At 35.0% G+C, this 12,396-nt stretch overlaps 1 protein-coding gene across 2 annotated transcripts in view; it reads left to right on the top strand.

Annotated features, from left to right (window-relative positions):
* The window catches only part of DCAF10 (DDB1 and CUL4 associated factor 10), a 53,506-nt gene that overhangs the window by 28,812 nt on the left and 12,298 nt on the right, over positions 1–12,396 (top strand). For both annotated transcript variants that reach the window (XM_028493791.2, XM_007107108.4), the window contains exons 3-4: positions 1,479–1,676; positions 10,690–10,892. In XM_028493791.2, the coding sequence (XP_028349592.1) occupies positions 1,479–1,676; positions 10,690–10,892 (401 nt within the window). The remainder of the gene's footprint in view (positions 1–1,478; positions 1,677–10,689; positions 10,893–12,396) is intronic.

The following is a 12,396-nucleotide window of genomic DNA, read 5'->3' as shown; positions in this document are numbered from 1 at the left end:
GAACCCGTGTCCCCTGCATCGGCAGGCGGACTCTCAACCACTGCGCCACCAGGGAAGCCCAATTTTTTTAAATTTAAAAAATTTATTTTATATTGGAGTATAGTTGATTTACAGTGTTTTGTTAGTTTCAGGTGTACAGCAAAGTGATTTAGTTTTATATATATATATATATATATATACACTTTTTCAGAGTCTTTTCCCATATAGTTATTACAGAGTACTGAGTAGATTTCCCTGTGCTATAGAGTAGCACAGGGTCCTTGTTTTGTTGTGTTTTGTTGTTGTTTTTTTTAAAAAAAATAATTTATTTATTTATTTTTTGGCTGCGTTGGGTCTTCGTTGCTGTGTGCGGGCTTTCTCTAGTTGCGGCGAGAGGGTGCTACTCTTCGTTGTGGTGCATGGGCTTCTTATTGAGGTGACTTCTTTTGTTGTGGAGCACAGGCTCTAGGTGCACGGGCTTCAGTAATTGTGGCATGTGGGCTCAGTAGTTGTGGCTCACAGGCTCTAGAGCACAGGCTCAGTAGTTGTGGCTCACGGGCTTAGCTGTTCTGTGGCATGTGGGATCTTCCCAGCCAGGGCTCGAATCCGTGTCCTCTGCATTGGCAGGCAGATTCTTAACCACTGTGCCACCAGGGAAGCCCTATTTTTATTTTTTAATTTTTAAAAATTTATTTATCTATTTATTTGGCTGCGCCACACAGCTTTCGGGATCTTAGTTCCCAGACCAGGGATTGAATATGGGCCCTCGGCAGTGAAAGTGTAGAGTCCTAACCACTGGACTGCCAGGGAATTCCCTGTGGGGAGTTTTAAAATTACTGATTCAATTTCATTGCTGGTAATTGATCTGTTCATATTTTCTACTTCTTCCTGGTTCAGTCTTGGGAAACTGTACCTTTTTAAGAATTTTTCCATTTCTTCTTGGTTGTCCTAGAAGTGAGATTATTTGGGGGATGGCTTTGAATTAATAGATTAAAAATTATGGTACTTTAGTAGCAATTTTTGTATGTAAATGTATTCTAAAGAGAAATGTACTCAGAGAGAGATGTTATTGGTAGCAGAGTAAATATTTCTCATAATTTTGAACACTTTATGCTTAACATGTTTCACTTGCAATTAAGTATTCAAAATCTCCTTTGTCTCCTATTAAATTGTCTCTCACCATTTATGTTTCCTATACAGATTCTAAAATTCGTTTTCTCTAGCACTGTTCTCTAAACACCCACCCCTATTTCTAGTTTTGAGTAAAAATCAATAATGTAAAACAGATAAAACTGCAACATGGCCCACACTAAATCATAGTATCCTTCTCTGTGGTTATGTGAATTATACTATTTATTATATATTAGAATCACTGGGTTTATACAGTGAGTTTGTAGTCCTTTTTTGATTTGTTTTCTTGATTCCTAATACAGAGACTGCTTCTCAGTTTTTCTTTAATAAGAGATTAAATGAACTAGTTTTTCTTTTCTACTTTGTAGATTTCTTGATAACCGGCTGTTTGCTACCTGCTCTGATGACACTACAATAGCACTATGGGATCTGAGAAAACTGAACAGCAAAGTATGCACTTTACATGGTCACACTAGCTGGGTGAAGAACATCGAATATGATACTAATACAAGACTCTTAGTAACGTCAGGATTTGATGGAAATGTCATTATTTGGGACACCAACAGGTTTGTGAATAGGAAATCATGTTAGGATTATGAACAACAAAAAAATGTTTTTAAGATGGTAAACAAATTCAGTGTTCTGTCTTAGCTCTCATATCTCTTTAGGAGAAAGAAACTGGCTTTGGGAAAAAACAATCAGAAAGTGATTCCATCTTTTGTTCCTTGCACTTAGTCACATATTGTGACTAAAAAGCTTGGAGAAAATTATGTGGAAAGGAGACCAAGTAATATAGTTAATGATGAAAACTGGTTTATAAGATGAGTTTCCAGAATTTAAGGAATTTAAGGAAAAATATTTTTGTTATTATTTCCTTTGTGGAACTGAAATGTTTTTCACTCTTTGGTCCTTCAATTCTAAATCTATTTTGTAATTTTTTCACTTTGTTTTCATGCATTAAAAGAGTGGTTTCTCAGTTGGAGTGGTACTGATCCTTAGGTGAATGTTTGGAAATAATGTGTGGTGCAGTTTTAGTTGTCACTACAGGAGAAGAGAGGAGGATTTCTACTGGCATTTTAGTCAGCAGGGATCAGAGTTTCTAAACATTCTGCAGTTCATGGGACAGTTTGCACAGGGGACCAGTCATCCCATCTAAAATGTCACTAATGCCTGTGTTGTGAAACACTTCAGTAGAATATCTCCTTATAGAGAATTGAAAGAGTTGAAGTTTGGGAAGTAATTATAATATTCCTGTTGCTAGCTTTGGTAAAATGACAATACAGTAATACACCAGGAATGTTTCTGAAATATTCTTTTTAGAGCTCATATGTAAAACTAGGGGGATATTCTTAAAGATTTCTAGTTATTCATATTGTTTGAGCAAAGCATAGAGCTACTGATTATCTTTAAACTAAGACAAGCATGCCTGTTTAAATTTAGGACTAATTATTTTTTAGTTTAGAAATAAAATTTGAATAGGAATATAAATAACTTCCAAATTAGTAGAAGGATAAAAGCTAAAAAATACAGTCAATCCAATAGAGGCAGAGAAGAAGAGGAGAAAATCATTTTTTTAAAAAAACAGGTAAATTAGGAAGCACAAAATATGATAGGCAGATAATCGAATATCAACAATTAGAATAAGTAGATATGGACTAATGTAGCCAGTTATTAGATAGTACTAGATGGATTAAAAAACAGAAACAAACTCTATGTTCTTCATAAGGAGTATACCTAAAACAAACATACAAACACAGAAAGTCTGAAAGTAAAATGATGGGAAAAAATAAAAGATAAATACAAATCAAAGAAAAATAGTTATATCTACATTAGTAGCAGACAAAATAGAGTTTAAGGCATACAGCATTATTAGTGATTTTAAAAAGGTACTATATTAGAAGCTTTATTTCACTAGAACTTAAAAATTCTTATCTTGTGTGTACCTAATAACATAGCCTCAAACCATAAAAAGCAAAAACGGACAGACAAGAAAAAAGTGAGAATCTCCATCTCAGTGGAAAATATTAACATCATTCTCTCATTTACTAATAGATAAAATAGACCAAAAAACTAGTAAGTCTATAGAAGATTTTAATATTATTAATAAGCTTGATTTAGTAGGCATATGTAGAATTCTGCTCCCAAATAGTGAATACATCCTCTAAAACAAAGTTTGAACATGTACAAAAATTGAGCGTGTTCTGGACTACGAAGTAAGTCTCAACCAATATCAAAGAATTGTTATCACACAAACCATGTTTCCTGATCCCAGTACAGTTTAATGAACCACAGGTAAATAAAAATTCCCAGGTTTGGAGACTTATAAACTTACTTCCTAAATAATTCATGGATCAAAGAAAAAAATCATAGTGAAATCAGGAGATAGACTAAAAATTAATGAACTAAACATCTTACTCAAAAAGTCTGAAAAAGATAAAAAAGGGTAAACCTGATGAAAGTAGATGTATGGAAATGATAAATATCTTTTTTTTAAAAAAGCAGAAATTAATGAAATAGAAAATGAAATACAATAAAGACTTCTCTGATAAGATACATTAAGAAAAAAAGAGAGGACACAATCTTAGCAATGAGAAAGAAGACAATAAAAAATATAGAGTAAGATAATATCACTTTTTGCCAATATACTTGAAAACTTTGATGAAATAGTTTACACAAAAAAATACACCTATGCAAAACTGATCAAGGAAGAAATAGAAAACCTGAAATAGACTTATTACCAGGACTGATATTTTACCATTATGCACTGGTTCAGCTGAAAAGGTTGTTAAAAGATTGAACTTCTTCCATACTAATTGATAAATAGTCACTGTCATGAATCATCCCCACGTGTCATATCCTGGCACCTTCTGGGTACCGTGGCACCTCTTCTAGAGATACTTTCCTCAAGATCTCTCCCTATGATCTAGTAGCTGAAGCCCCCCTTACATAGCAGACTAATCGCAGGATCCAGTTCCAGCACTGCCACCTGTATCAGCTCTGGCTAGTTTTCATGCAGGGCTGGTTATTTAAATATTTTGAATGTCACTTCTGCCTTAGCTGTTAGAGAAATGAAAAAAATCAATTGAAACCTATCTACTGGGACTTCCCTGGTGGTCCACACTCCCACGCAGGGGGCCTGAATTCGATCCCTGGTTGGGGAACTAGAGCCCACATATGTGTGGCAACTAAGAAGTCCGCATGTTGCAACTAAGACCCAGCACAGCCGAAATAAATAAATAAATAATAATAATAAAAGTTTTTTTTTAAAAAAGAAAGAAAAGAGCCCGCATGCTGCAATGAAGATCCTGCACACAGCAATGAAGACCCGGCGCCACCAATTAAGTAAATAAATAAATATTTTTTTAAAAAACCTATCTACTAATAAAACAGCAGCCTGTCAATTTTACAGGTGACTTCTACCAAATATTAGAAGAAACAGAACATTCCAATCTTATTAAACTGTTCAGATTCCAGAAAAATGGAATTCTTACCTCAGGTATGACCTTGATACACAAACTCAAAATGAAAGGTCAGTCTGTACTATGAATGTAGATGCGAATATTCTAAAAAAGGGAAATTGGATCCTGTAAGATATTAATCAAAATATCATGACCAAGTTGGGTTTATTCTAGAAATGAAAAGATTTATCAATAGAAATTCTATTAGTATAATTTATCACACCAGGTTAAATAGAAAAATCCATATGATTGTTTCAACTGAAGAATAAAATTCAACATTCGTTCATAATTAAAAACAAAAGAAGGGACATAATTACCAACCTTAGAAAAAAATAAAAGGATTACAAAGGAATACAATGAACAACTCTATGGCAACAAATCAGACAACTTACATAAACAAATAATACCTACAGAATCACAAATTACTTAAACTGACTCAAGAGCAAATAGAAAATCTATAGACCTACTGACCTACATAGCAAGTAAAGAAATTGAATTGGTTTAAAACTGAATTTTAAAATCTTCCCACAATGAAAAGCCCAGGTCCAAAAGGCTTCACTGGTGAATTTTACCAAACATTTACAGAATAAATAATATTAATCCTTCACAAACTTTTACAGTAAATGGAGGAGGGGAGAGCACTTCCCAACTCATTTTATGAGGGTAGTATTACTCTGATACCAAACCAGACAAACATCATTAAGAACAGAAAACTACAGACCAATATCCCTCTCCCAAAAATTTGATAAAAGTCCTCAACAAAATATTAGCAAATCAAACCTAGCAACATATATAAAGGATTATATGTCACAACCAAGTGGAATTTATTCCAGGAATATAGATAGGGTTGGTTTAACATCTAAAAATGTAATACGTCACATTAATAAAGGTCAAAGCTCATATATATGATCATCTCAATAAAGTCAGAAAAAGCACTTGACAAAATCCAACACCCATTTGGGATAAAACTAGGAATAATAGGGAACTTCCTCAACCTGATAAAGGACAGCTATGAAAAACCTACAGCTAAAATCATACTTAATGTTGAAAGACTAAATACATCCCCCCTAAGACTGGGAACAAGGAAGGGATGTCTGCTCTCACCACTTGTATACAACATTGTATTGGAAGTACAACTGCACTGGAAGTACAGACAAGAAAAATAACAGGCATCTAGATCGGAAAGAAAGAAGTAAAACTATCTTCATATGTAGAAGATACGATTTTATATATCAATAATCCTGAATTCACAAAACTAGAACTAATAAGTTCAGCAAGGTCATAAGATATACTAGATTAATATATAAAAATCAATTGTATTTCTATTCATAAGCAATGAACAGTCCAAAAATGAAGAAAAAGATTCCACTAATAGCATTAAAAAAGAATAAAATACATAGGAATGAATTTAACAAAAGAAGTACAAGATTTGTACGCTGAAAACTAAAACGTTGCTGTAAGAAATGTAAGAAGATATAAACGAATGGCGAGACTATTCCATGCTCATGGATTGGAAGACTCAGTATCATTAAGATGGCAGTTCTCTCCAAATTAATCTATGGATTCAAGGCAATCCCTATCAAAATTCCAGCTGCCTTTTTTTTGGACTCACACTTCCTGATTTCAGAAATTTCTACAAAGCCATAGTAATCAAGACAGTGTGGTACTGGCATAGGATAGACATCTAATATAAATTAAGGGAACAGATTTGAGTCCAGAAATCAACCCTTATATTTATGATCAGCTGATTTTCAATAAAGGTACTAAAGTAATTCAGTAGTTCAGGAAAGGAGAGTCTGTTCAACAAATGAAAGTGAAAAGAAAAACTACAGGATGGGATATGATATTTGTAAATCACATCTGCTAAAGGATTTGTGTCCAGAATAAAGAATTCTTCTAACTCACTTATATGTATTCAGATAACCCAATTTAAAAATGGGCGAGATATTGACATAGACATTTCACCAAAGGTGATACACAAATGATTAATAAGCACCTGCAAAGATGTTTGACATCATTAGTCTTAAGGGAAATGCAAATTAAAACCAGAATGAGAGGGCTTCCCTGGGGGCGCAGTGGTTGAGACTCCGCCTGCCGATGCAGGAGACACGGGTTCGTGCCCCGGTCTGGGAACATCCCACATGCCGTGGAGCAGCTGGGCCCGTGAGCCATGGCTGCTGGGCCTGCGCGTCCAGAGCCCGTGCTCCGCAACGGGAGAGGCCACAACAGTGAGAGGCCCGTGTACCGCAAAAAAAACAAAAACAAACAACAAAAAAAATGAGACGGCTTCCCTGGTGGCGCAGTGGTTGAGAGTCCGCCTGCCGATGCAGGGGACGCGGGTTCGTGCCCCGGTCCGGGAGGATCCCACATGCCGTGGAGCGGCTGGGCCCGTGAGCCATGGCCGCTGAGCCTGTGCTCCGCAGTGGGAGAGGCCACAATAGCGAGAGGCCCGCGTACCGCAAAAAAAAAAAAAAAATGAGATACCACTTCATATCTAATAAGATGGCTTTAACAAAAAAGACAGCAACAAATATTGGCAAGAATATGGAGAAACTGGAACTTCATATATTGCTGGTAGGAATATAAAATGGTGTAGCCATTTTAGAAAACAGTTTGGCAGCTTCTTAAAATGTTAAACATTGAGTTGCCATATGACCCAGCAATTCCACTTCTAGATATCTACCCAAGAGAAATGAATATATATGTCCACACAAAGAATGCTTATAATAGTGTTATTCATAATAGCAAAAAAAATAGAACCAATCTAAATACTTATCAACTGGTAAAAGGATGAACAAAATGTGGTATATCTATACAATAGAATACTATGTGGTACTGAAAAGGAACAAAGTACTATTACGTGCTACAATATGGCTGAACCTCAAAAAAGTTAAGTGAAAAAGCCAAACCAAAAGACAACTTATTGTATGATTCTATTTATATGAAATGTCAGCAATAGGCAGGAAGTAGATTAGTGGTTATCTGTGGCTGGGAGTAGGAAAGGGAATGACAGCTAATGGGCAAGAGTTATTTTTTAGAGTGATGAAAATGTTCTAAAATTGGATTGTACTGATGACTAGACAGAAGGAAGCTGATCAAAAGTAGGCACTAAAAACCTGTAGCACATTTTTAAATGGTGAAACTTTATAAATTTTCTCTAAAATCAGGAAGGAGAACATGCTTGCTATTACTACTGCTGTTCACTATTGTTTTGGGTTGGAGGGAGGCAGGGTCCTAGTTGGTGCAGTAAAATAAATAAGGATCGGAATATATAAGTATTGGAAAGGATAAAATGAAACAATATCATTCTCAGATGATATGATTGTCTGTATCAGGGGCTGGCAAACTTTCTATAAAGGACTGTGTAATAAATTTTTTAGGCTTTGTGTGTTATATTGTCTCTGAGCAGCCATAGACAATGCATGAGTGGGTATGGCTATGTTCCAACAAACTTTTTATATACAAACAGGCAGTGGTCCAGATTTTGCCCATAAGCCACAGTTTTTAGACACCTAGGGTCTATATAGAAAACCCTAGAAATTCTACTGACAGATTATCAGAATTAATCAGCGTTAACTAAGATTGTTAGATATAAGATCAAAATGTAAAAATCAGTAGTGTTCCTATACATCACTACAAACAATTTAAATTTTTTTTAAGTACATAGTTTTTAGTAATTAAAAAATTTAGTTGGGGACTTCCCTGGTGGTCCAGTGGTTAAGACTCCATGACTCCACTGCAGGGGGCACAGGTTCGATCCCTGGTGGGGGAACTAAGATCACGCATGCTGTGTGGCCCAGCCAAAAAAAATAAATAAATAAATAATAATAATAAAATGCTCTTTAAGAAAATTTAGTTGGTCCACAGGGATAAACTGCAACAGAAGATCTGTATAACCATTATGGAGAAAACTGTAAAACTTCATTTAAGTTATTGTAAGACCTAAATAGAATCTATGGATGAGAAGATTCCTCTAAAATTAAATATAAGCAAATTTTAAAATGAAGGGTATAAACTCATAAGATGGGGAAATAGGAAAGGAAGCAATGACAATAAAGTTTTAAAATCTGGAAGGCAGGAAGATGAGTGGCAACTGACTCAGCAATTCACTTAAACTTACTTATTAGTTAAGTACAAGAAAGCTGAATCCTAAACTGGCAGCGGGAAAAAGTTAAGAACTTAAGAATATTTATACAAAATCCTCAAAAATCACAGGAACTGGTAACTCTTGGTACTCTGTAACAGAAAGGGTAGCTAAAATAAGGATTCAAATGAAAGATATTTAAGAACTTATACCTCTTCCCTTAATCCATACTGCTGGGCTATTTACCTCCTTGCATTTCAGCAGGAATTTTGAATTTTATTCTCTAAAGAGGTAAAATAGAGAATATCTGTATTAAAGGATGCCAGACACAGTTAAAGGCTTGGGTACCTTACCAAAATCAAGGGGATTGAGTGACCATATGCACACTGAATACTGAATTTAGAGATCCTCACAAGTTCTTTCGGTTAATGAACTAAAGGTACTGCCATTAGGAGTTCCTCAAAATATGGCTTCACCCTATTTAGTGAACCTCAAGCCTACCCTTGCACTCAGAGTTCCCAGTCAGCTTTTTAGTTCCCCACTCTTAATTATGAGCAGACAGCCAAACATAACCAGACATTTGACAAAAGTTTCTACGAAAAGACTTACACAAATGGGGAGATAGCTTGGAAAAAGTAGAGACTACATAGGGAGAAGAAAACTTAAAATTTTAAAAACCTATCAATATCCTCAGAGAGATAAGAAAAGTTATTGCATGCTTGAAGCACTGCATGCTGACTGAAGGATTCTACAGAAAAGAGAAACAAAGGGGACTTTTAAAGTACTGGTATTGTTCTACCTCTTAACATGGGTGATGGATCACAGCTGTTCATTTTTCTTTAAATTCTACATATGTTTTATTTATGTACTTTTCTGTAGGGATGACAAAGTTCACAGTTTTAAAAATAATTAATAAAAAAGGAAATAAAATGGTGACTAAAAAACATAGGCAAGGAATAAAAATCTATTCAAAAGATCATACAGATTTGAAATAGAGCCAAGTAGAACTTAAAGAAGTAAGGAAATAGAACTATTGAAGTTTATAAAAACAAGTAGCAGACACAGCTTAAAAAACAGGTTAAGAAAGATATTGAAAAATTACCAAGATGGCAACATATGCAAATGAGGAGATAGAAAACATGAAAGAGCAGTTATTAGACAAGGAGAGTCAAATGGGAATGTTTCAAATATCTATCTAGAGCTCCAAAAGAATAGAGAAAATAGGTGAGAGGCAATATTGGAATAATGATGGAAAATTTTCCAGAATATATAAATAATATGACTCTTAAGATTTAGAAAGTCAAATGAATCCCAATGAAGATAAATGAAAAGAAATCCAAATTTACACGTCATAGTGAAACTGCAATACTCCAGAACAAGGAGAAGATCAACCAAAGGAAAAAAAATTATCCAAAGTAACAATTCGACTGATAGTAGACTTAAAAATAGCAACAATAGAAGCCAGAACTCACTGGAATATTATCCTCAATATTCAGAAAGAAATAACTATCAACCTAAAGTTATAGGCTCAACTAAACCTTTAATCAAAGAGTGAAATAAAGATTTTCAGAACAATAAAAAGTGAGTTTATCTCAACAGAATTTTATTTAATATACTTCAGAAAGAAATAATAATTTTTTTAAAAAAGTTAGAGATGGAAGAAGGAATGGTGAACAAAAATTTTTCATGTGGGGCTTCCCTGGTGGCGCAGTGGTTGAGAGTCCCCCTGCCGATGCAGGGGACACGGGTTCGTGCCCCGGTCCGGGAAGATCCCTCATGCCGCGGAGCGGCTGGGCCCGTGAGCCATGGCCACTGGGCCTGTGCGTCTGGAGCCTGTGCTCTGCAACGGGAGAGGCCACAACAGTGAGAGGCACGCGTACCACAAAAAAAAAAAAAAAAATTTTTTTCATGTGTATAAGTCTGAGTGTACATCAAGTGTAAATTGTAAATTCTAGTTTGAAGGGCAAAAATATGACTATCACTGAATGCTTATATTTATGATAACTCTAGGTTTTGTTGGTTTGATTTCTTTTGTAGGTGTACAGAAGATGGGTGTCCACATAAGAAATTCTTTCACACACGTTTTCTCATGCGAATGAGATTAACACCAGATTGTTCCAAAATGCTGATCTCAACGTCCTCTGGATATCTCTTGATTTTGCATGATCTTGACTTAACCAAGTCTTTAGAAGTAGGCAGCTATCCCATTTTGAGAGCAAGAAGAACAACATCAAGTTCAGGTAAGCTTTCCTTTTTTGATTAAAGAAAGTTTTTTCTAAATAATCTCAGACAGGGGATGGTATATGTTTCTATTCTGAGAATGATAACAGAAAGAAGGGAAGAAAGTTAAAAGATATTCTTTGGAAAGCTCAGTAATAGCTTTTTTCCCAAGGAAGTATAATGATCTGCATGTATCTCTGACATAGTATTAATTTGTGCCTCTGTATCACAAATGATCTAGGAAGAATAACTTCTAACTCTAAAAGAAATTTTTTTAGCCCTCTGCTAGCCAGAAAGTCTTCATCAGTATTTGTAGATCATCATTATCTCAAAAATTAGTGATGGCCCAAAATACTGTCAATCTTTTTAAAGTTTTTCTGGAACCCAGCAGAGCTGTTAAGTTATAGTCAATATAGTTTTAATTTTAAGTCTGTATTGCATCCTAGACTTTCAGATGTCCAGACACAGGTAGTTGGTGCCATCTTATCTCATGACCTATAAACATCCTCTTGCTAAAGCCCTGTTCCTTTTCCTGTTGCCAGTTCCACTGGACTTAAGCGAAATGGGGGCTCAGGAAAACTTTGTACTACATTACATGATAGAGACTATTATATCTACCTTTAGGAAGAAGAGGGCTGATATAGGAACATACTCATTAGTTATAATATTGTGTTTATGAACAAGAACTCAGAAAAAAATACTTAAGCATTTGGAAAACATAATGTTCATAAATTGTTTAAAATCAACTTCAAATGGTTGGAATATTTCTCTATGCACGGGGCTACTTCTGAAGACTCCCTTTGGGAATGTGCAGGCCTCATTGTATTGCAGTTGCCTAATTTCACTGCTAAAAGTAGACATTTAAGTTTTACCAACTTATTTGCAAGCAAGGGATTTCATTAATATGCAAGTACAGTCCCTTTCATTTCAGATTTTTAGGTTAAACATTAATAATCAACTTGAGCTTAGTGAGAAGTAGTGATTTAGAAGGTCTAAATTGGCATGTTTTGCTTAAAAACCAGGAAGGTTTTCTGTCTTCTAAAGGTAATTCTGATACTTAATACCATCCAAAGAAATTAGATTAATAAGAAGTCCCCACAGAAATGTGCGGCCACAAGAAAAGTGTGACATAGAGACTGCTATTTGGAGTGATACATCAGACTCACCTATCTGATATTCATTTTATTTTCCCAGATTTCAATGTTAAGTTTGTACTGCATTTCAAAGATGGTATTCACATAATTTCAGTAATGATGATAGAAGTTGTTGGTATGCTTTAAGAAGGATCTGTTCATGTTCTCGGTAATGGACCCATTGTTTGGATGCCATTCTAACATAAAACAACAGGCTGAACAGCTCAGTTTTCATTCTTGCTGAATTTTCTTGTTCCATTTCACTACAGAAATGATGGGAAACCTAAGATGTTCCTATGTTTATTTGGTTTTTCATTTTTATTTCACTTAAGGAAGTCATTGATGTAAAAAGGGTTTTAGAAAGGGACTAGGCCTTAGATTGGACATTCCA

This window comes from Physeter macrocephalus, chromosome 9 (genome assembly GCF_002837175.3).
Source record: "Physeter macrocephalus isolate SW-GA chromosome 9, ASM283717v5, whole genome shotgun sequence".
Lineage (NCBI taxonomy): Eukaryota > Metazoa > Chordata > Mammalia > Artiodactyla > Physeteridae > Physeter > Physeter macrocephalus.
This window is presented reverse-complemented; position numbering and strand designations above follow the sequence as displayed.